Source organism: Bufo gargarizans, chromosome 7 (assembly GCF_014858855.1).
Source record: "Bufo gargarizans isolate SCDJY-AF-19 chromosome 7, ASM1485885v1, whole genome shotgun sequence".
NCBI lineage: Eukaryota > Metazoa > Chordata > Amphibia > Anura > Bufonidae > Bufo > Bufo gargarizans.
In genome coordinates, this window is record NC_058086.1 from 33,444,350 (window position 1) to 33,469,901 (window position 25,552).

General features: G+C 49.6%; 1 protein-coding gene across 1 annotated transcript in view; it reads left to right on the forward strand.

Annotated features, from left to right (window-relative positions):
* The window catches only part of COL24A1 (collagen type XXIV alpha 1 chain), a 231,165-nt gene that overhangs the window by 191,440 nt on the left and 14,173 nt on the right, over positions 1-25,552 (forward strand). The window contains exons 43-52 of the mRNA XM_044301461.1: positions 7,995-8,048; positions 8,231-8,284; positions 14,275-14,328; positions 14,788-14,841; positions 19,425-19,532; positions 21,429-21,536; positions 21,655-21,762; positions 21,841-21,894; positions 22,013-22,075; positions 25,329-25,382. Of these exons, the coding sequence (XP_044157396.1) occupies positions 7,995-8,048; positions 8,231-8,284; positions 14,275-14,328; positions 14,788-14,841; positions 19,425-19,532; positions 21,429-21,536; positions 21,655-21,762; positions 21,841-21,894; positions 22,013-22,075; positions 25,329-25,382 (711 nt within the window). The remainder of the gene's footprint in view (positions 1-7,994; positions 8,049-8,230; positions 8,285-14,274; positions 14,329-14,787; positions 14,842-19,424; positions 19,533-21,428; positions 21,537-21,654; positions 21,763-21,840; positions 21,895-22,012; positions 22,076-25,328; positions 25,383-25,552) is intronic.

A 25,552-nucleotide genomic window follows, 5' to 3' on the forward strand; every position in this document is an offset into this window, starting at 1 on the left:
ACCTCCTCTGTTATCTTGAGTACCTCTTGCTTTCTCTGATCGGCCTCTGTGGTATTCTGTGTCTTCAGGCTGATTAGCTATGCCCTTCTGACTTCTATGCATGGACTCAGGAGGAAATCCTCTCTGCACTGAGTCTGGAAACTTCTCCCCTTCCTGAGCTAGGCCCTAGCCTATTTATACTAAACTGGGGGCTCCCTCTGCTGGCTGTGATAAGGATTGCCGGTAACCGGCCTGACTGGCTTAAAGGGAACTACACACTCAAATCTAGCAGTGTCGGGTAGCCTACCCGTATGCTGCACACCCCCAGACTTTAACGTGAGTAAGGCCTCGTACTCACACACACGCCTGAACCAACATAAGCGGATGCATAATTTAAACATTACATTATAAATATAATAAACAACTATTTCACATAAAAATATAACATTTGCAATAACTGATGCAAGAAAAAGGGGCGTCTTCTTTCTTCTTAGGCACGGCCGCTGACCTGGCACAGCGGACTTAAGGTGAACCAGGTTAGTCTATTTTTCTTGACTGAGGTATAATAAGGAACTACACAGGGTTTCCCCGTGGGTGTAGAACAGGCAAGGGCTCACGTGGAGGAGTCCATTCTTGCGCACAAACATCAAGCAGGCTATTTCCGATAGTAACTGTTCGGGAGGAGACACCACCAGCATAGTCAAAGTCTCTTAAATGGACTGGCGGACGTCCCCTGTTCATCCGGGTGGACCTTCTCAACACAGGGGTTTCCTCTTCCCTTAGCACCGAGGTAGAAGAGGGAGTAGCAACGGGAGGATCTCCATCCGTGAGACCTTGGTCAGGAACAACGGGAACAACAGGAACAACAGGAACAACAGGATCCACTGGAGGGGGAACTGGATCCGGGGCATCTTGAACCGGCTCTTCTGGAAGTAAAGGTACAGTAGGTGCCGGAGCGGGCACCAACAAGTTCAACCATGGTGTCAGAAGCCAATGCATGGGATCGGCGTCATACCTTAGATTTCGGACAGCCTGCATAGGATCCTCGGGCTGTATCGATGACTCTGACACAGGGGGTTCAGATATAGAACTCTCGGCACTGGGTCCTGGTGTCAGGCAAAGCTTTAACCGGTTTCGGTGTACAATTTGGGATCCCCTGCCCTCCCGGGTGATCTCATAAGTGTGAGTTCCAACATTTGGGATTGCAGTGACAACATAAGGACTTTGCTCCCATTTACTGTCCAGTTTACTGGTACGGCGGTTATTTTTTAACCATACCACAGCCCCTATTTTCAGGGGTTCTGCATGGGCTGCTTGGTCATAGTCTCTCTGCTGCCGGTCTCTAGCATAGTCCATACGTTCCTGAACAATAGCTTGGGCTGTATTCAATCGCCTTTGGTGGTCAGCAACCCAGTCGGTATTAGGGAATGGGTTGATGCAATCAGGTACGAGTACATCCAAGGAGTGGTCAGCAGGCAATAATCCTTGGCGCCCAAACATCAAATAAAAGGGGGTATACCCGGTGGAACAGTGTATGGTATGATTGTATGTGAACATGAGCTGTGGCAACAGATTAGGCCAATCTCCCCGGGTTTCAGGAGGCACGGTCCTCAGCATCTCTATCAAGGTCTGATTCATTTTTTCACATAATCCATTACCTTGCGGATGGTAGGCCGTCGTCCGGATCTTCTTACAGTTGTGCAGGCGGCACAGTTCATGGAACAGATGGGACTCAAAAGCAGGACCTTGATCGGTGAGGATCTTCTCTGGACAACCGTAGGGCAGGAGGAAGTGTTTCCAGAACAGTTCGGCTGTAGTCTTGGCCGTCTGGTCTCTCACAGGCACCGCTACAACAAACTTAGTGAAATGGTCAATAATAGTCATAGCGTACACATACCCTGAGCGACTAGGCTCCAGTTTCACATGGTCGATGGCGACAAGTTCAAGAGGACGAGTACTTACAATGGGTCTCAGTGGTGCCCTCTGATCATGGTGTTCACCTCGTTTCAAGGCACAGGCTACACACTCCCGACACCACTTCTCCATGTCTTCTCTCATGCCCACCCAGTAAAACCGCTGGCGGATATTTGCCTCAGTCTTTTGGACCCCAAAGTGACCGGATTGATTGTGGTACATCTCCAACACCATACCTGCATCTCGTCGGGGTATGAGAATTTGATGCACTCTTTCGTTGGACACTGGGTCTAGGCTTCTCCGTAGCAACAGGCCCTTTTGTATGAAGAGTTGATTGCGCTGTCTCCACAGTTTGATGAGCTCAGGATCTGTACTCTTACGCCGAATCCTCTCAGGGGTTCTGCCACTGGTAATGAAGTCCAACAATTCACCCAGCACTCTACTTTCAGACTGTAGTTTCACCCACCTTTCTTCTTTGAGTTCCGGCCTACTGGAGGGTGAAGGAACTGCAGCTCTGTTACTGGTAGCCCGAGCCTGATCCTGTTGAGCAAATTTATGGTAGAAGGCCGGCATTTCTACATCTTCCCAAGCATCTCGCACATCATCAGGAGCTGTCTCTGTGGGGAGTCTGGATAAAGCATCAGCATTGTCGTTAGTACGTCCAGCGCGATATTTTACAGAGAAATCATAGTTGGCGAGACGAGAGGCCCATCTTTGCTCCAGAGCCCCCAATTTAGCTGTATTTAGATGTGCCAGGGGGTTATTATCAGTGAATGCAATGAATGGGGTAGCGGCTAGATAATCTTTGAATTTTTCCGTCACTGCCCACACTAATGCCAGGAATTCTAGTTTGAAGGAACTATAATTCTGGTCATTTTTCTCAGCTCCTTTCAGGGAGCGGCTTGCATAAGCTATCACTCTTTCTTTTCCCTCTTGAATCTGGGCTAACACAGCCCCCAGGCCTCGCTTGCTAGCATCAGTATACAGATGGAAGGGCTTGCTGTAGTCGGGATAACCTAACACGGGAGGCTCGGTCAGTTTATTTTTTAACAACTGGAACGCTATCTCTCTCTCTTCATTCCACTCAATGAGCACTGGAGTTCTAGGACTTTTCTTGGGCTGCCCCCTCAAGAGTTCCTGGAGAGGATCGGCTATTTGAGCAAAATGGGGGATGAAACGTCTATAGTAGCCGGCAAAACCAAGGAAACCCCTCACCTCTTTGACGGTAGTGGGTACCGGCCAGTTACGGACAGCCGCTAACTTATCAGGGTCAGGTTGTACGCCCTCTCCGCTTACCACATGCCCCAGGTATTTTACCGCAGGTTTGAGCAAGTGGCATTTAGATGGCTTTACCTTCAGGCCATATTTGACAAGGATTTCAAAGACCTCTGCTAAGTGTTTCAGGTGGTCTTCATATGTTTTTGAGTACACAATGACGTCATCTAGATACAGCAGCACTGTTTCGAAGTTTTTGTGACCCAAACACCGCTCCATTAGTCTCTGGAAAGTTCCTGGGGCATTACATAACCCGAACGGCATACAATTGAATTCGAACAGGCCCATGGGAGTGGTGAAAGCAGTCTTTTCCCTATCTGCCGGGGCCATGGGTACTTGCCAGTAGCCACTGGTCAAGTCCAATGTGGAGAAATAGGCAGCGGAGCCCAGAGCAGTTAGTGACTCTTCAATGCGGGGCAGTGGGTATGCGTCTTTGTGGGTTATTTGGTTAATTTTTCTATAGTCCACGCAGAAACGGATACCACCATCCTTCTTCTTTACAAGGACCAGGGGTGCCGCCCACGGGCTACGACTGTCCCGGATTACATTAGAGTCTTTCATCTCTTGGATCATTTCTTTTACAGTCTGATAAGAAGTAGGCGGTAAGGGTCGGTATCTCTCCTTGATAGGAGGATGAGAGCCAGTAGGTATGGTGTGTTGTATGGCACTAACCTCTCCATAATCAGCAGCATGTTTACTGAAGGCCTGGTGGTGCTCTTTGACAAGCCGTAGTATCCCTTCTTGTTGATGTTGGGGGGTAGTCTCGTCCCCGACATGTAGCTCTTCCCACCAGGGTACTTGTGACTGGGGCACCGGCGGACATCCGCTGACTGCAGCTGGCGGCTTTTCTGTCACTGGAAGACGGATGATGTCTTGGAAGAACACCTGAGAAAGCTGGGCAACAGGGTAATGCTTAGTAAGCGCCACAGGATGATCACTCAGGTTAATCAGACGGACAGGTACTTTACCTTGGGAGACGTTCACCAGGCACTTGGCAGCTCTCACATAAGGGTAGTTCTCCATCTGGATTGGCTCCACCAGGGCTGGATAATCTTGGCCTTGGACTCCCAGGACAGCACGACACCATAAGAGAGTTTGGGAATTAGGAGGCAAAGTCACAGGCTTATTATCACGAATCTTGGCAGTACAAATTTCTCCTTTCCCGTTAGCAAACCTCTGCTGGGCACTTAACACAGTGATAGTCTTTTGAATCACCCTCTTGGACGCAGAGGAAGCGGTGGGCAGAGTCTGATGTAATACGGCAAGTATTTCAGCATAACAGTTTTTGAAGACATTGGTGCCTAGAATGACAGGATGTCCTCCTCTGTCGCCGGCCTGTACTACTATCACCCCCTGTTGAGGCAAGGTGACTTCTCCCACCTGCAGGGTGGGTTCCCAGTATCCATGGATCTTTACCGGTTTGCCATTGCTGGCGATAATCTCTACCCAGGATTCAGGCAGCTGGGTCAATTGATTGGTGTCCCAGAATCTTTCAAAGGCGGGCAGCTGAATAGTAGTGACCTGAGACCCAGTATCTAATAGGGCTTCAAAGGGGACCCCGTTAATCTCCACATTGATTTTAGGATGGGATCCTACATACCGTGGCATCCAATTTGGATCTTTTGGACCTAGTGTTCTACCTCCCGAGGGGTGGTCCTCAGCCTCAGGGGTTGCCCGTTTAACTGCCAGCAAGTGGATTCTGTGTGTCCCATCTTTTTGCAGTATGTACACACGGGCCGCTGGCGACCCCTATTGCGCCTCCCCGGATCCCTGGGGTGAGTCTCTTGGTATGGAGGTGAGAACGGCTTAGAGGGTGACAGGAACTCCTCTTCTGACATCATAGGTTTTTCCCATTCCTCCATTTTTCTGCACACTCTCTCTAGGCTTTTAGTGAGGTGATTTACTTGCTCTGTCAGCATGGCGATAGTATCGGTAGCTGTAGCTTGAACAGCTTGACCGGCCTCAGCTCGGTTAATGATAAGCGGTTTTGACCTGCAGGCTGATAACTCAGGTGGCGTGCTCAACTCTGTAGATACTGCTGACCCCAGAATTTTTATAGCCAGCTCTTTAAAGTCCAGAAAGGTACTGTTAGGGTGTTGGGCGGACAGCATCTTTAATTGGGTCCTTATTTGCTCACTAGACACTCCGGTAATAAATTGTTCCCTCAGGGTCTGATCCTGGTTATCAGCTTCCTTGGGATCTATCTGGATTACAGCCCCCAAAGCCTCCTGAAGTGATAGGGCATAGTCACGGAGGGACTCACCGGACTTCTGTTTCTTGCCAAAGAAGTGCATCTTTATCTCTGAGGCAGTCCTCGTTTCAAAAGTGGCCCTGAGGCGGGTGAATATCTGCTCCAGAGTACTCCTTTCAGCAACAGGCCAGGATAATACCTCTCTGCGGGCAGCCCCCTCCAGTTGCGCTAGCAAGATTTCCATTTGCTGATCGGCATTTATGGGGTACAGTTTGAATAAGGCCAGCAACTTTTCTTTAAAGTCTCTTAGGGTATGGGCCTCTCCGTTATAGCGGGGAAACCATGGGGCCCCAAAGTAGTAAGGCATGGTAAAGGGCATCATGCTGGGGGCTATAGGATGATTAGGAGCCGCAAGCTCTCCCGGGTCCGGCCGCTCGGCAACTCCCGGATCTGACATGTTAAGTTATTACGAGGTGGCCGCTGGTGACTAAAGGGGCCGGAACAATCCCCTTCCCTCCGGATACAAGTTCTTACCGGTATCGCCGGGTTCGCGCAGGCCAAATCTCGTGAGACTCCGGACGTCCTGTGTACGCGGTGACGTTGCTGACGCAGGAAAAGCAGGGCCGCGGCGGTGCGATGATGAAGAGGGGCGGGATTCTCTGTGTCTTTGAAGGGATCCGCCCACGGAGGTCCTCAGCAGCGCGGGAAACTTTACTCCAGGCGGCCGGTGGCCATCTTGATCACGATTCCCTGACAGCAAGCAGGGTGTTGCAAAGTCCAATAAATCACAGTCCACAAATACGATTTTCCCTCTGGGGGTAGCGCAACACAGTACAGCGCCTCTGATTCCTCCCAGGCACAATTTTAATCCACCGGCTTGGAAATAAAGGGTTACAGTCTTTGCCATACGGTGGTGAAATAGTTAAAGCACACAGTTCACACTTCTCTGCACTGTCGAAGTATGCGGATCCTGTTCGTGACGCCAAAAAAGAGCGATGCAGTGTCCCAGGGGGTCAGTAGTGTATGCTGGGCTTTGTAGTGCAGATTGACCACTAACCTGGGATCCACTGTCGTCTTCAATTGGGGCAAATACAGGAACAGGCAGATGTTAAAAGTTCGTGACGCCAGTGTCAATTAAACGGTGACACGCCGTGTAAAGTATGGTGGAAGAATAAAGCAAGCACAGGATAGCCAACAAAAACTGGAACTTTTACTGAATATCAGTCAGGATAATGCATGGACACAGGTACAGCACAGTTCCATGAAAGACGGTTGGTTTCTTGTAGCAATACAGGTGGTTCTTGGGAATTACAGAATGGCCGGTCTTAGCAAGGCATTATACAGAGTGTTGATTACAGGAGATGCAGTACAGGCGGCTTGCTCACTATTCCTGACTGGGTCCTGACTCATATGTGACTTTCTCTCCAAGGTCTAATGCCCTTTATCTGGCGTACCCTTGAATCTGTCCTTCTCTAGTACCTCCTCTGTTATCTTGAGTACCTCTTGCTTTCTCTGATCGGCCTCTGTGGTATTCTGTGTCTTCAGGCTGATTAGCTATGCCCTTCTGACTTCTATGCATGGACTCAGGAGGAAATCCTCTCTGCACTGAGTCTGGAAACTTCTCCCCTTCCTGAGCTAGGCCCTAGCCTATTTATACTAAACTGGGGGCTCCCTCTGCTGGCTGTGATAAGGATTGCCGGTAACCGGCCTGACTGGCTTAAAGGGAACTACACACTCAAATCTAGCAGTGTCGGGTAGCCTACCCGTATGCTGCACACATAGGCATACATGCGCAGCAGCTGCCGTCCAGGCCACTTCATATCTGCGATGCAGCGGTGGCCATAATGTCACAATCAGTGTGGGGGGGACTCCACACTGCACACAGGAGGGAAGGGGAACAGTAACTGGGCCTGGAAACTAGGGAAGAAACAGGTCATCTCCTAGACAACCCTAATCCGGGCCCTGACTACCTATCAATATGAATAGACCTTGAAGGTAGGAATATTCATAAGCCGGATACCTAGGCCCTGATTTCCCTATAAGGCCCTGGAATAAGTATAGGACCAGAGACAACCCATTCCTCCCCAGATGGACGAATGGAAGTCTCTGTCTCAGGCCCAGATACAACAACAGGAAAAATAACAAATGCAAACAAACGCAACACTTAACTTCTGTAGAGATAGAAGAACAGGAACACCAGAGAGGATCTAACACCAGCTCAGAGAAATCAAGGAGGCTGTTAGATTCCTCCACGTTCAGCCAGTCTCCCTGATTTTCTGACATCAGTCACCTGAGGGACCGTGACACATAACCCCTGGATATGAGCAGTGTATAATTTGATGGAAAAATGTATCAAGCCAGCAAAGAAGGCAATATGGAGAATCACAATACATTAGTAAGTGCCTTGCATTAACTTTGTCTACATGATAAATACAATTTGCTGAAGGGAGAGGACCCCTTTAAGAAAGAAAGTATTTTGATTATTGCTGTGGGTACTGCTCTCACTACTCTGGGGTCACCATAAATGATCTACTATATGCATGTGTATGCTCAGAGTTTTAATTAGTTAACTAGTTAATTAATGTTCTCATGGTCTATGGTCAACAATACACTAAAAATACACTTTTCCATGTAGGGCCCTCCCGGAGAAGGCGGAGACAGAGGCGAACCTGGAGATGAAGGATATAAGGTAATGTCAAGTAGATACGTGTCCCATGAAATATTCGAGTGGCATTAGGGGGCTTATAGTTGCACAATATATAGATGCCATATTTTAATTTCCAGGAAATTTAGAGCAATTTGTATTTGGTTTAGGTTCCATCATAACAATCTGAAAGAATAATATGTGAGATAATGTGATCTTTTTTATAGGGTTTGATCGGCGTAATTGGACCAAGAGGCGCCATCGGACAGCAAGGAGCACCAGTAGGTTTCCTTGATTGCTTAACATGTTATAGACACATTTTCACTGGTCATTAAAGGGTTTATCGAGCCAGACATGACATCACGTGCCCGCCACGCAGATCAATGGCTGACCATGAAATGCATGGACAGACTCTCAGATCTGGCTTATAGAAGGTGGGGAAGGGGGTTCTAAATTGGGACCCTCACAATGACGTGGATGTGCCTTGTACGGAACAAAAGGTGATTTTAACATTTGTTTAGAGGATGGGTTCAAGGAGGGCCTATAGAAATCTGAAGTCCATTGTGGTGACTAGTTAGTATGAAAAGATGCTCAGTGTGTAACGTGCAGCGTGTTATCATCATATGCACAGTAAGAGAAGAAATAAGCACCAATTTCACACCTTTATCGTGAGCCTTTCTCAAACCTTTCCCCATGCTTTACACTGCAGATCTGATTCTTTATAGTAAAATGCCACCGTTGGGCTTCTTTCACGCATACACTATCATTTTTCATTGTTCTGTACCATTAAAAGGCAGAACACCAAAAAACTGAAGTACACAAAACTGAACAGAGCCAACCAGACCCTCCTTGTTTATAATGGTGTCTAAAGGAAGTGGACTTCGATACGAATTTCACGGAAAATTCGATTTGCCGCATAGCCATATTTCCTTCTGCCTCATAGTAACAAATCGATTTTCCTGAAATGGCAGTAAAAAAATGTAAAAAATTATTCCCGCACAAAATCCTGTATAACGCCGGCTGACTTGGTGATGTCATCATGGGCTGCGCGAGATTGCACGCTGGATCTTCACTATCAAATGGATGAGCGTAGTATGATTTTATTTAATTTTTATTTTACACTTTAATATTAATGTCAGATGCCACGATGAGCTATGAACGCGGCATCTGAGGGGTACAATGACGGGGAGAGGCACAATCGCCGTTCCCTGTCATTGTACCCACTAATTACAAAGAAATACTCTTTGTATAATCCGGTAAAGCAGCCGAATTGAATTTTACAATACCTCGCTCATCTCTAATGGTGTCCATTCAGCTTCCGTTTGAGGAAATGCATGTGGGATTTTTTTGTCCAGTGGTTTTGATGGAGTCAGGTGAATAATGCATTGGGAGGGGGTTTCCATTACAACAAGAAACTAAGAGAAAACATGATTAGGTTTTATCTGGCACATAATTTGCAAAGCTTTCTCTGAGGAATACACTATAACACTCAGAGGTCGCACTAACGCCTGTACAAGCATCATAGACACCTGTTCAGGCTGTTTTCATCTCTGAAAAAAGTCTAACGCGTACCAATACGCCTCAGACTTTTCCCCCACATTCATCAGTGCAGTGAGCGCTGTGAGCGGCGCGGGCAGCGCAGCGATGCTGCCTGTGCCTGAAATAACCAATAGCAAAGCTCCTAATAACAAAATTGGTGGATATAGGCGCGCGGCGGAGCTATACAGGTCCTGCAGCAGGGGAAGCCGGCGGGAGCTGGAAGGAGGAGGGGCCGGCTCCCGGGGTGGCTGTAGTAAGGAGAAAGGGGCGCCCTGCCCGAGGACCTGGGGAGAGGTAAGGAGCCGCAGACTCATGTGACTGGTCCCCGGTGACCCTGCTCCCCCCTCCTCCTGTCACCCCACTAGTGACCCTGCTTCCCCCTTCTCCTGTCACCACACTAGTGACCCTGCTCCCCCCTCCTACCGTCACTCCACTACTGACCCTGCTCCCCCCTGATCCCTCCTCCTCCTATCACCCCAATAGTGACCCTGCTCCCCCCTCCTCCCGTCACCCCACTAGTGACCCTGCTCCCCCCTCCTCCCATCACTCCACTAGTGACCCTGCTCCCCCCTCCTCCTGTCACCCCACTAGTGACCCTGCTCCCCCCTGATCCCTCCTCCTCCTATCACCCCACTAGTGACCCTGCTCCCCCCTCCTCCCATCACTCCACTAGTGACCCTGCTCCCCCCTCCTCCTGTCACCCCACTAGTGACCCTGCTCCCCCCTGATCCCTCCTCCTCCTATCACTCCACTAGTGACCCTGCTCCCCTCTCCTCCCGTCACCCCACTAGTGACCCTGCTCCCCCCTCCTCCTGTCACCCCACTAGTGACCCTGCTCCCCCCTCCTCCTGTCACCTCACTAGTGACCCTGCTCCCCCCTCCTCCTATCACCCCACTAGTGACCCTGCTCCCCCCTCCTCCTGTCACCCCACTAGTGACCCTGCTCCCCCTCCCTCTGTCACCCCACTAGTGACCCTGCTCCCCCCTCCTCCTGTCACCCCACTAGTGACCCTGCTCCCCCCTCCTCCTGTCACCTCACTAGTGACCCTGCTCCCCCCTCCTCCTATCACCCCACTAGTGACCCTGCTCCCTCTCCTCCCGTCACCCCACTAGTGACCCTGCTCCCCCCTCCTCCTGTCACCCCACTAGTGACCCTGCTCCCCCCTCCTCCTGTCACCCCACTAGTGACCCTGCTCCCCCTCCTCCTGTCACCCCACTAGTGACCCTGCTCCCACTCCTCCTGTCACCCCACTAGTGACCCTGCTCCCCCCTCCTCTTGTCACCCCACTAGTGACCCTGCTCCCCCCTCCTCCCATCACTCCACTAGTGACCCTGCTCCCCCTCCTCCTGTCACCCCACTAGTGACCCTGCTCCCCCTCCTCCTGTCACCCCACTAGTGACCCTGCTCCCCCCTCCTCCCATCACCCCACTAGTGACCCTGCTCCCCCCTCCTCCTGTCACCCCACTAGTGACCCTGCTCCCCCCTGATCCCTCCTCCTCCTGTCACCCCACTAGTGACCCTGCTCCCCCTCCTCCTGTCACCCCACTAGTGACCCTGCTCCCCCTCCTCCTGTCACCCCACTAGTGACCCTGCTCCCCCCTCCTCCCGTCACCCCACTAGTGACCCTGCTCCCCCCTCCTCCTGTCACCCCACTAGTGACCCTGCTCCCCCCTGATCCCTCCTCCTCCTATCACCCCACTAGTGACCCTGCTCCCCCCTCCTCCCATCACTCCACTAGTGACCCTGCTCCCCCTCCTCCTGTCACCCCACTAGTGACCCTGCTCCCCCCTGATCCCTCCTCCTCCTATCACCCCACTAGTGACCCTGCTCCCCCCTCCTCCCGTCACCCTACTAGTGACCCTGCTCCCCCTTCTCCTGTCACCCCACTAGTGACCCTGCTCCCCCCTCCTCCCGTCACCCCACTAGTGACCCTGTTCCCCCCTCCTCCTGTCACCCCACTAGTGACCCTGCTCCCTCCTCCTCCTGTCACCCCACTAGTGACCCTGCTCCCCCCCTCCTCCCATCACTCCACTAGTGACCCTGCTCCCCCTCCTTCTGTCACCCCACTAGTGACTCTGCTCCCCCCTGATCCCTCCTCCTCCTATCACCCCACTAGTGACCCTGCTCCCCCCTCCTCCCGTCACCCCACTAGTGACCCTGTTCCCCCCTCCTCCTGTCACCCCACTAGTGACCCTGCTCCCCCCTCCTCCCATCACTCCACTAGTGACCTTGCTCCCCCCTGATCCCTCCTCCTCCTATCACCCCACTAGTGGCCCTGCTCCCCCCTCCTCCCGTCACCCCACTAGTGACCCTGCTCCCCCCTCCTCCTGTCACCCCACTAGTGACCCTGCTCCCCCTCCTCCTGTCACCCCACTAGTGACCCTGCTCCCCCTCCTCCTGTCACCCCACTAGTGACCCTGCTCCCCCCTCCTCCTGTCACCCCACTAGTGACCCTGCTCCCCCCTCCTCCTGTCACCCCACTAGTGACCCTGCTCCCCCTCCTCCTGTCACCCCACTAGTGACCCTGCTCCCCCTCCTCCTGTCACCCCACTAATGACCCTGCTCCCCCCTCCTCCTGTCACCCCACTAGTGACCCTGCTCCCCCCTCCTCCTGTCACCCCACTAGTGACCCTGCTCCCCCTCCTCCTGTCACCCCACTAGTGACCCTGCTCCGGGTGCTCCCCCTCCTCCTGTCACCCCACTAGTGACCCTGCTCCCCCTCCTCCTGTCACCCCACTAGTGACCCTGCTCCCCCCTCCTCCTGTCACCCCACTAGTGACCCTGCTCCCCCTCCTCCTGTCACCCCACTAGTGACCCTGCTCCCCCTCCTCCTGTCACCCCACTAGTGACCCTGCTCCCCCCTCCTCCTGTCACCCCACTAGTGACCCTGCTCCCCCTCCTCCTGTCACCCCACTAGTGACCCTGCTCCCCCTCCTCCTGTCACCCCACTAATGACCCTGCTCCCCCTCCTCCTGTCACCCCACTAGTGACCCTGCTCCCCCTCCTCCTGTCACCCTACTAGTGACCCTGCTCCCCCTCCTCCTGTCACCCCACTAGTGACCCTGCTCCCCCTCCTCCTGTCACCCCACTAGTGACCCTGCTCCCCCTCCTCCTGTCACCCCACTAGTGACCCTGCTCCCCCTCCTCCTGTCACCCCACTAGTGACCCTGCTCCCCCTCCTCCTGTCACCCCACTAGTGACCCTGCTCCCCCCTCCTCCTGTCACCCCACTAGTGACCCTGCTCCCCCTCCTCCTGTCACCCCACTAGTGACCCTGCTCCCCCTCCTCCTGTCACCCCACTAGTGACCCTGCTCCCCCCTCCTCCTGTCACCCCACTAGTGACCCTGCTCCCCCTCCTCCTGTCACCCCCACTAGTGACCCTGCTCCCCCCTCCTCCTGTCACCCCACTAGTGACCCTGCTCCCCCTCCTCCTGTCACCCCACTAGTGACCCTGCTCCCCCCTCCTCCTGTCACCCCACTAGTGACCCTGCTCCCCCCCTCCTCCTGTCACCCCACTAGTGACCCTGCTCCCCCTCCTCCTGTCACCCCACTAGTGACCCTGCTCCCCCCTCCTCCTGTCACCCCACTAGTGACCCTGCTCCCCCCTCCTCCTGTCACCCCACTAGTGACCCTGCTTCCCCCTCCTCCTGTCACCCCCACTAGTGACCCTGCTCCCCCCTCCTCCTGTCACCCCACTAGTGACCCTTGCTCCCCCTCCTCCTGTCACCCCACTAGTGACCCTGCTCCCCCCTCCTCCTGTCACCCCACTAGTGACCCTGCTCCCCCTCCTCCTGTCACCCCACTAGTGACCCTGCTCCCCTCTCCTCCTGTCACCCCACTAGTGACCCTGCTCCCCCCTCTCCTGTCACCCCACTAGTGACCCTGCTCCCCCTCCTCCTGTCACCCCACTAGTGACCCTGTTCTCCCTCCTCCTGTCACCCCACTAGTGACCCTGCTCCCCCCTCCTCCTGTCACCCCACTAGTGACCCTGCTCCCCCCTCCTCCTGTCACCCCACTAGTGACCCTGCTCCCCCTCCTCCTGTCACCCCACTAGTGACCCTGCTCCCCCCTCCCTCCTGTCACCCCCACTAGTGACCCTGCTCCCCCCTCCTCCTGTCACCCCACTAGTGACCCTGCTCCCCCCTCCTCCTGTCACCCCACTAGTGACCCTGCTCCCCCCTCCTCCTGTCACCCCACTAGTGACCCTGCTCCCCCTCCTCCTGTCACCCCACTAGTGACCCTGCTCCCCCTCCTCCTGTCATCCCACTAGTGACCCTGCTCCCCCCTCCTCCTGTCACCCCACTAGTGACCCTGCTCCCCCTCCTCCTGTCACCCCACTAGTGACCCTGCTCCCCCTCCTCCTGTCACCCCACTAGTGACCCTGCTCCCCCTCCTCCTGTCACCCCACAGGGAAGAAGCTGAACAGACTCCACCGACTATGATGGAATCCGTTCAGTTCCCGTTCGGGATCCTGTCTTTCTACCGGACACAAAAGTGCTGCATAAAATAATTTTTTGTCCGTTTTTTCGACAGAATTCCAAACGCAGATTTGAACAAGTGCAGGCTACGTATTATGTATTTGAATTACCGCAACTTTCGTACTCCTCCTCGGGTAGAAATACTCTTCAAAAATGGTCAGAGGAGTATTTTTACTCTTCTGCAAAAAACGTAGTGCGACCTCTGATTACACCGTTACACTATTTTATGGTTACATTTTGACTTTTATTTCAGGGGGAAGCGGGTGAAAGAGGTGATCAAGGACAAAAAGGGGAGCGAGGATTAGCAGTAAGTATTTACATTCATTATTTGGGATTTCCTTCATTTCATTTGAAACCTGATCCGTTAAAGGGAATCTGTCACCAGCGACCTCCCGATCCAGCTGTCTGCACAGACGCTTAGCCGTGGTTCCCCTGATTAAAATGCTGTTTTATACTTTGTTGATCTGAGGCTCCCTTCCCGAGTTCTGATACTTTTATTAATATGCAAATTAGGCCTTTGGTGCAATGAGGGCGTCAACAATGCTCTTGTTGCCCCCAAGCTCTGCTCATTTCTGTGACCAGCCCCTCCCTGGCTGCTTTGTTTGACAGGGACGGGCAGTGGTAAAGCAGCCAGGGAGAGGCTGGTCACAGAAATGGGTCTCTCATACCCCTTTGTCTAAACCTGCATCTACAGCCTGTATAGAAGGTCGGGCTCGTTTGTTCTGTGAAGTCGATTGCCTAAATTCTAGAAACATTTATATTTCAGGGCGCAAAGGGAAAGAAAGGCACGCGAGGAGCAATGGGCAAACCAGGAACTCCCGTGAGTCGTATGAATATTGAATATGACAAGTTATCTTTGAATGGGATATTGCTATAACACCAGTTTCTTCCCCCAGTAATATCACATTGCATTGTCGTGTTTATGGGAAGCAGATGTTCTGTGTTTTATCTCTAATCAGTGGCAAGAAGCTTGAAATACTTTACCAGGGAGATGAGAGTGTAACTACATGATGGACTATTGCTGTGATCCTATATAATTATATGGATCAGTTATAAAGCTGTATCAGCGCAGACCTGACAAATGCACGGCCACTGTAATGTCAGTCATATTAAAGGGGTTTTCCAGCTCCTGATATTGATGACTTATCTTTAGGACAGGTCATTAATCTCTGATCAGTGCGCCGATCAGCCGTTCCTTGCATCCTCCAGCATTGTGAATGGAGCAGGAAGCACAGCTCCGTTCAAAGTGTAGTGGCCGTGCTGGGTACTGCACCTCAGCTTCCATTGAAGTGAACGGGAGCGGAGCTGCAGTGATCCTGTACGACCACTACACTTTGAAAAGAGCTATGCTTCCTGCGCTGCAGGGAACAGATGATCTCTGGGGGTGCGGAGTGTCAGACCCACACTGATCGGATATTATTGACCTGTCCTGAGGATAAGTTATCAATATCAGGAGCCTGGAAAACCACTGTAATGTATAAAACCCCAGAGACGTTGTGCATAAAATGTGTCAAATCATTGTAAGGGAATGTACGAGTACAGAAACCTATTGGAAATGTAAAGAAATATCTGTCAATCCCCGTTCCCATTCATTGTGACTAGGGATGAGCGAATCGCCTTCGGATGCAACATCCTTAGTTGATTCACATAAAACTTTGTTAGAATACTGTACGGAGTGAGTGCTCCGTACAGTATTAGAATGTATTGGCTCCGATGAGCTGAAGTTATTACTTCGCGAAGTCTCGCGAGAGTTTGGGTAATAACGTAAAAAATTTGTTTCTACTGTAAAAAAAACTTTTACCGAACTTGGGTTCAGTTCCAAGTGAATACTTTTTAAAAACGTTTTGTACAGTTTCCCCCAAATAAAAATGGTTTCAAAAATGATTAAAGTAGTCCAACAAAAAATAGATAATAGATAGTTACAACCGTTTGAACCACCACGTGCGCTAAATCACTAAAAAGTGTCTGATCATTAAGGCCTTTTCAGGCCTGGCCATTAAAGTGTTAACCAATAAGCGCCTTCTCCACTAGCAAGGTAAAGTGCTTACTGGTTACTGCAGGGCGCCTATAACTGGATTGGCAGGAGATGGTGATAACCAGTGAGCTCCGTCCTCTGCAGTGAAGGAAAGCACTGATTTATGAATAGGAGGCAGGATGGAAATAAATGTCGCCACTTTTCTGGTGAAAATGTTTTTAAACAAGTTCCTGCAGCATGGCCTGTGAAATAAGACTCCTAATTACCTGCTCCACACCGCTCTGGTCCTCTGCGCTGCCCCCATCTTCCGGTCCCCGTGCTGTTTACACCTGGCAGTGCATGGCCATGGTCACTTGCACGGCTCCAGTCAATGACTGGCTTCAGAAGTGACACGCTGCTTGTGGCCACATCACCGCGTAAGGCTACTTTCACACCAGCGTTTTTACTGGATCCGGCAGGGTTCAGCAAAAACGCTTCCGTTACTGATAATACAACCGTCTGCATCTGTTATAAACAGATCCGGTTGTATTATCTGTAACATAGCCAAGACGGATCCGTCATGAACTCTATTGAAAGTCAATGGGGACGTATCCATTTTCTATTGTGTCCGAGAAAACAGATCCGTCCCCATTGACTTGCATTGGGGGTCGTGCCGGATCCGTCTTGCTCCGCATCCCAGGACGGAAAGCAAACTACAACATGTTGCGGTTTGCTCTCCGGTATGTGAATGCAACTAAACGGAACGGAATGCATTTCGGAGCGCTCCGTTCTGTTCAGCTCCGTTTTGTCCCCATTGACAATGAATGGGGACAAAACTGAAGCGTTTTTTTCTGGTATTGAGCCCCTATGACGGATCTCAATACCGGAAAACTAAAACGCTAGTGTGAAAGTAGCCTAAGTCAGTCATTGGCTGGAGTGGTGTATGACCATGTCCATGCGCTGCCAGGTGTAAACAGCGGGGGCAGTGCGAAGGACCGGAGCGGTGGGGAGCAGGTAAGTATAACTCTTCGGTTTCAGGGGCTATGCTGCAGCATGATATTTGGGACAATTACAGGATGAAAGATGTACGATTATCTGCAGCACATCTCACCGTGTAATCTAAATGAAGCTGGAATGACTGTGGCAGCGATCACTCCTCCCCAGTCACTTTGCATTGGCTTGTGTAATAAGCAGCTGAGCACCGATCAACATTTTGTTTTATTTGCGGCCCCTTGAAATAGAGAGATGTGACAATGCGGCCCCCAGGCCAAAAAAGGTTGTGCACCTATGGTCTAAGGGGTTCAGTTATGTGCCAAAACCGTCCTTTCCGTTCTCCCGCTCCTATAACGGAGAAGGAGAACGGAAAGGCTGAACGCTGATGTGAACTCAGCCTAAGCAAGAGTGTTCTCATTCACTGACGGCAAGCACGTATCTGAGACACCTTATATACAGTATCTCACATCTCAGTATCTATTTTGTAAATATTTTATTATATCTTTTTATGAGACAACACTGAAAATCTGACACTTTGATACAATGTACGGCTTGCTTAACATGTAAATTTAGTGTACCCTCAAAATAACTCAACACACAGCCATTAAAGGGGTTGTCTCATCATTGACAATGGGACCCGCACCTATATCGAGAACGGAGCCCCATAAGGTGGTGGCTGGAGGCAGGGACATAGCTAAAGGCTTATGGGCCCTGGTGCAAGAGTTAGCTTGGGCCCCCCTTCCCTCAGAGCTTTGTTGCCAGGAACAGGGAAGCACATAGCTTTCATGCCGCCTGAGGGAAAAACCGAAATGCCTTCCCCACCCACAACACCCCCCAAAGCTAAATTCTTGAGCTAACCCCTTCCCTCCGGCCAGAGGTGTAACTTGACCAACGTGCACTTTCTATAATGCCAATGTCTTCTTATGTGGCACAAGGGTCTTTGGGCCCCCTCAGGCTCCTGGGCCCGGTAGCGACTGCTACCTCTGCACCCCCTATAGCTACACCCCTGGCTGGAGGACTCTGGTCCGGCCACCACCAAGCCGGCTCCCTATAGAAGTGAATGGGAGCGTACCGGGAGGCCCCCTCTCCCACCCGCTCTCGCACCCTCTCATACTGGTCACTGGAAGGTCAACATGGCTCCTGATGGCCAAGAACTCTGAGGATCTGAAAAAAGACTTGTTGCTCTCCATATAGATGGCCGAGGCTATAAGAAGATCGCCAACACCCTGAAACTGAGCTGCAGCACGGTGGCCAAGACCAAACAGCGGTTTAACAAGACAGGCTCCACTCAGAACAGGCCTCATATCCAGAGGGTGTATGAGTGCTGCCAGCATTGCTGCAGGGGTTACAGGGGTGGGGGTCGGCCTGTCAGTGCTCAGACCATACGCCGCACACTGCATCACATTGGTCAGCATGGCTGTCATACCAGAAGAAGCCTTTTCTAAAGATGATGCACAAAAAATCCTGGAGACAGTTTGTTGAAGACACCAGACTAAGGACATGGATTACTGGAACCATGTCCTGTGGTCTGATGAGACCAAGATAAACGTATTTAGTTCAGATGATGTCAAGCGTGTGTCGTGGCAGCCAGATGAGGAGTACAAAGACAAGTGTGTATTGCCTGCAGTCAAACATGGTGGTGGGGGTATCATGGTTTGGGGCTGCCGGCTGTGGGGGGCTACAGGTCATTGAGGGAACCATGAATGCCAACATGTACTGAGACATACTGAAGCAGAGCATGATCCCCTTCCTTCGGAAACTGGGCCGCAGGGCAGTATTCCAACATAACGACTCCAAATACACCTCCAAGACGACCACTGCCTTGCTAAAGAAATTGAGGGTAAAGGTGCTGGACTGGGCAAGCAAGCACGTCACCAGACCTAAACCCTATTGAGCATCTGTGGGGCATCCTCAAACGGAAGGTGGAGGATAGCAAGGTCTCTAACATCCACCAGCTTCGTGATGTCGTCATGGAGGAGGGAAGAGGATTCCAGTGGCAACTGGTAAAGCTCTAGTGACCTCCATGCCCAAGAGAGTTAAGGCAGTGCTGGAAAATAATGGTGGCCACACAAAATATTGACACTTTGGGCACAATTTGGCCATTTTCACTTAGGGGTGTACTCACTTTTGTTGCCAGCGGTTTATTGGCTGTGCCGAGTTCATTTGAGGGCACACCAAATTTACACTGTTATACAAGCCGTACACCGACTGCTGTACATTGTATCAAAGTGTCAGATCTGCAGCGTTGTCCCAGGAAAAGATAGAATAAAATATTTACAAAAATGTGAGGGGTGGACTCCCTTCTGTGCAATACTTTGTGTGTGTGTGTGTATATATATATTTATAATGAAAATCCACTCAGAGCCTGTTCACACGCCGGGTTTACGAACATGCCCTTAGTTTAATCAGAACCTCCATTATATGTATCCATAATCTGTACTACTTTCCTCTCCAAGGGAAATCAAGGTCCGCCAGGATTGAGAGGTGCAGATGGGTACCCCGGGTCTGATTTTGTTGTTGGATTTCCTGGAAAACCTGGATTGCCTGGAAAACCAGGGTTACCTGTGAGTATTGCATAGGTTATAAATGTGGTATAAAGGACAACAGTTAATGCGGACAATAAGATCCTCTAGAAAGGGCCGCCTAGTGTCAGGTTGGAGGGGCTACGTCGGCCATACGTGAGATAACTGTCACTCTTTCAGCCAACAGTTATCTCTACCACCCCCATACACGTGCAAGCTAGGCTTCTGCCAGGCACCTCTGGCAGGTGGTTTATCTCTGGGACAACTAAATGATTGAACATTTTGAAATCCAACATGCCTGACCCTTCTCTTCCCCAACAGGAGTGAGTTGCCAGCAGTTTGCAATAAAGGTCTAGTTGGGGGCGTGTCCTTGCACAGTCTGACATTGTCCAATAAGCGCTGCCAGACTGTGCAGTGACCCTCCTCCTCCTCTCCCTCCTCTACTGGTAACATTGCAGACTGCTGACAACCGTTTCATAAATTGTAGTAGGAATAATAGAGGAATGGCACAACATAAAGTGATAAGAATAAATGCTCCAGAACTGTTATTCCATGGAGAGTGCAAATAGTAACTAAAGCAGACATGTTAGGAGACATGAGAGGTCCCCTTTAACCTCCTGCTCATACATCTTGATTCCGACCCCCATGTGGTAAAGCCATGCAGGGGCTGTATACATTGTCTTAATTTTTGTTTAGTGGGATGTAAGAATCAATTACAAAACCCATTTGACTTGTCCAGAGCAGAATGACCGCCTTTCTCAGCTTCATATATTGTGTGTTTTTAAATAATATCAAATCCATATATCACTTCGTTAGCGTCATCCAGAAGAAATTCCCGGCTGTTTGATGTATGAATAAAAGATAAACCTTATGGAGAAAGGTCTCCTGACTTCCTGCCTGTTTACTTGTTTTTTTCACAAACCTTATAAAATGAAATACTTCCCAAGTGCAAACTCACAAAATAAAAGAAAAACCTAAGAGTTATTAGAAGCTGTGACAGAACATCTGCATAAAACATGCCGCGTCCTCCGGCCCTGTCAGAAGTTTATTTTTATAAACCATTTAAAAGAAATTGTATGAGCTAAAAAGAAAAAAAAAAAAGGATTAAGAAACAGCGCCCTCCGTGTCCATAGGCTGTGTCGATATTGCAGCCCAACTGTATTCAAGTGCGTGATGCTGAGCTGCAATACCAGACACGGCCTGTGAACAGAAGTAGCGCTGTTTCTTGAAAATAAGGCAGGCTTTCTTTTTTTAATCTTGTAAATTCCTTTTTGTTAATAAATTGAATTCTGACATTTCTAAAGCTGGCCGCACACATTCAATAGCTGTCGGTCGAAAGATCGTTTGGCCATCAGCTATCTCTCCCGACTCCCCGATACACATTCAGCCGAACAACAGCTGATTTGTTACCTGTGATGAACGCGGCATCTGAAGAATTAAATGATGGGGGGGACCGCCGTTCCACGCTATTGTGCTCGCTACATAATTCGTCACAAAGAATTTCTTTGTGAAGTTCGGCGAAGCAGCCCAATCGAATTTTCCATATTTTGCTCATCTCTAGTTATGGTCACCCTACAATCCAGCAGTGGAGGTCGTGCTTGCACACTATAGAAAAAAGCCTCGGCCTTGTGGTCGCAACGCTTTTTCCTATGGTGTGCAAGCCTGACCACCGCTACTGGATTGCAGGGTGGTCATAACCCCTGAAAACAAGCCGTGTATAATGTGATGGAAAAATGAATCCAGCAAGCAAAGGAAGCAATATGGAGAATCACAATACATTAGTAAATGCCTTGTATTCATTTTAAGAGAACCCCTTTAAGACCTCAATTCTATAACAAACTGTTGACTGGTTTTGCCCCACTTACTGGACACATTGTCAGTATAGTCTGCACCCAGTTAATTCTGAAACACCCTCCTTTCTATCTATAAATACCATAGGGTAACAGTGGAAGCCCCGGACTCTCTGGATTGGCTGGTTTACCTGGTCGACAGGGGCCAAAGGGTTCTCCTGGTGTACAAGGAAGTGACGGAGCCCCGGGGCCTAAGGTATTATAGTACTACTGATATATGCACACTTTACTTACTGTGGTACGGGATCGATGATGTGGGTTAGATGACTGCAATTCCAGTTAATTGCTCTAATTTTTATTTTTTACTTTTTGAGGGGGAGAGAGGACTACATGGTTACCCAGGAAAAGCAGGCTCAAAGGGTTTAACTGGAGCTCAAGGTGATCAAGGAGCAAAGGGTGAATTTGGCTTAAAAGGGCTTCCGGTGAGGATCTTTCTTTTCTTTTCTACTAAAATTCATGCTATAATGAACATGGAATAAATAAAAATTGTGTATTTACAGGGAGAAGATGGTGATCAAGGTCTCATGGGGTTCCAAGGGTTTCCTGGCCCGAAGGTACAATACGATTAATTTGCTTTCTCTTACAATACCCCATGTAAGGAGGGGAGGAGTAGTAGTTGGTAACCTTTTCTAGTCTGCAGTTGGATCACCTATTCTCAATATATGTTCATAGGGTCCTTCTGGTGACATTGGTCTAGTGGGTATCACCGGTCCTAAAGGTCCCCACGGTCAGCCTGTAAGTATTCTCTATAACATTAGCATGGGCATCATTTAGATATTATTCCAATTTTTACTAGTTATTCATTATTTCCATAGGATTAATATATTCTGCTCTGCTGTGCACACATTGCGAAGGAAAATCAATTCCATTCAGCTGAAAGGGGCTTGCAGAAAATCATGGTGGTCATTTACTATCATATATACGCCAGTTTTCTGGCGTATATATGTCGCAGATTGCGGCGCAATGCTTATTTGCGCAGCTATCTGCGACTTTTTCTCTCACGCCAGGTCTATAAAAAGGGGGAGTGGCGTGGGGGGGGGGGGGGGGGGGGGACAGGTTGGCAGACCTGTCTCATTTATCATTTTCTACACCTGTTTTAGTCGTAGAGAATGTTACAAATTTAAACCAGCACGGAAGCTGGCTTACATTTAGACCGGTGGTGGATGCGCTGAAGTTACGTAGAGGCCGGCGCCTCTACATAACTACGGTGATCCCCTGCCAGCGCAAGGGGTTATTAAAATGCCAGTCTTAATAAGTGACCCCATGTGCTTCCTGGCAACACAACCATTCAGATGAATGAAACCATCTTCTGCAAAATCCACCACGTACAGCGAGAGCGTAAAACCTCCAGGCAGATGTTCCTCTTGGTCAAATTCAAACCCAGGACCCCAAGACAACAAGCCGCAAGAAGACAGCACTAAACACTGAGCCACATTGAAATATCATGATCGAGACTAACATACAGCCATACAGGGGTGCACCTAGCCTTTCTGCTGAAATGGCAACCCCCCCCCCCCCTAATGTCATATTCTTAACCTCACCCTTTCCCTCCAGCCCTACTGTTAAAGGCAAACCATTGCATACAGAGCAACAAAAAAAATACAGGGTAATACAGCGCCACATACCTATTACAACCAGTGATGTCTCGGATGATGTTTTCTTTCTTCTCCATTCAGAGCAGACCGCCATGATGATTTCTTTCACCCATTTCTTGTCTCTGAAGAGTTTGGTACACAGACATCTTAGGCTACTTTCACACTTGCGGCACAGTGATCCGGCAAGCAGTTCCGTCGCCAGAACAGCCTACCGGATCCGGCAATCTACATGCAAACGGACAGCATTTGTAGACGGATACGGATGCGGATCCGTCTTACAAATGCATTGCAAGAAGGGATCCGTCTCTCTGGATGTCACCTGGAGAAACGGATCAGTTATATATTTCTTTCACATTTTACCGGTCTGCGCATGCGCAGACCTGAAAGACGGATTCTGCATTGCGGTATTTTTAATGCCGGATCCGGCACTAATACATTTCAATGTAAATGAATGCCGGATCCGGTATCTGATCCGGAATTTTGGACGGAGATAATACCGCAGCATGCTGCGGTATTTCCTCTGTCCAAAACACAGTTCAGTGACTGAACTGATGTATCCTGAACGGATCGCTCTCCATTCAGAATGTATGGGGATATAACTGATCAGTTCTTTTCCGGTATTGAGCCCCTAGGACGGAACTTGGTGCCGGAAAAGAAAAACGCTAGTGTGAAAGTGCCGTTAGTTTCCTACTTTTCAATCATCCTTCGCAATTTCTGAACACCCCATCTGGCCACCCCTGATACTGTGCCCACTGTGCTCCCCAATGCTATACTGCAGAAACAGTCCATTTGAAAATACTAGTGCCACACAGATAGTGCTACCTTCAATAATTACTGGCACACAGCGCTCTAAAAAATAACTTTGCCCAGCAAATAATGTTCCTGACACTAATGGTGCTGTAAACATAATTAAATAATTTAAAATAATAAAATAATTATAATAAAAATAATTGTGCTGATACTGTGCCAAGGTACCCCCCCCCCCACACTGTAACAGTCCTCCCAAAGTCCCACCAATAATTATTTGCCAGAGTGCATTATGTGGTATCAGTGGCCCCAATAGCAATTATATCCCTCATTTTGCCCATAGTGCTCATACTAGTAATCATGTTCCACGTAGTCCCTCAGTAGTAATAATTCCCCCTTATAATGTGTGCCTCTACAAAAAATGCTTCCTTATAATGTGTGCCCATACAAAAAATGCTTCCTTATAATGTGTGCCCATACAAAAAATGCTTCCTTATAATGTGTGCCCATACAAAAAATGCTTCCTTATAATGTGTGCCCATACAAAAAATGCTTCCTTATAATGTGTGCCCATACAAAAAATGCTCCCTTATAATGTGTGTCGGTATAAAAAAATACCCCCTTTTGTATCCCCAGAAGAACAAATGTCACCCTTATAATATGTGCCAGTACAAAAATGCTCCTTTATATAGATATATACTTCCCCCAATTTACAAAATAATGACCCCCCCCCCCCCCCCCCCCCCAAATTGTGGCCCAGCAGCATGCTGCTAAATAAAGATAATAATGTGGCCTGTGTCCTGAGCTGTATGCAGCCCGGCTCAGGCAGCGTGATGATGATGACACCGACCTCCGACAGGGTACAGGCAGAGAACAGCTATGCAGTTGAATATGCAGAGATGCGTGCTTTCACAGTGGAAGCGCTCATTGCCCATGCCCCCCACTTGTCCCTACCTGGTGTCGCCTGAGGCAATCGCCTCATCTCGCCTTATTGGCGGTGCACCCCTGCTAACATAAATGCGGATTGCACGCAGACCCAAAATACAGTTGTGCGAATTCATCCTAATTTGCACATCCTGTTTCTGCACACATGCACACATGCACACACACTGGAGCAGTATTCCCTGCCCACTTACAATCTAGATTCAATCTCCTTCCCTGGCTGTCCTGACCAAAGATCAGGCTCCTTCTGTTGGACTCTCTCTGTGTCATATGGCAGATGGTTCACTGAGCTCCCTCACATTCAGGGGCAATTGCCACCTATGCACTCCTCACTTTTTCGTCTCTGGGCGGTAGTGGACCTATGCTAATCAGTTTTGTTATGGTAGAATGGACCTATGAAGTTCTCATCCTTTGACTAAACTTGTCAAAGTGATAATCTAGTGGAATGTACGCGCTTGTCTGAAACTAGCCTTAGTAGAAGTCGAGGGGCAACGTCAATGGAATGCTTAACTCCAGATACGCCATATTGAAAACAGTGGCCACTCATTGATTTAAATGAATATCCATTAATGACTATAATCTATTGGAAAACGCACATCTAGACTGCAGTTCCATTACTGCAAATCAGAAAAAAGACCCCTCGTCTGATCAGCTAACGGCCAATGAATTCTGTTTAGTTATACTCATTTATCTTTTTGTAAAAGGGCAACAGTGGTCCCGTAGGTGCTGGTGGAATGATCGGACCCTCGGGCAACCTGGTGAGTAGCCATTAATGTTCATCTGCATTTTTGATGTGAGATCACACCTTTCAAACGTATGAAAAAAAGGAAACTAGAATCTGAACGGTCACTGTAGCCTCTTTGTCTTGTCTGCTCTAGTTTTTAAACATGATGATAAATGGGCCAATTAATTAAAACTGGTCTTGTTA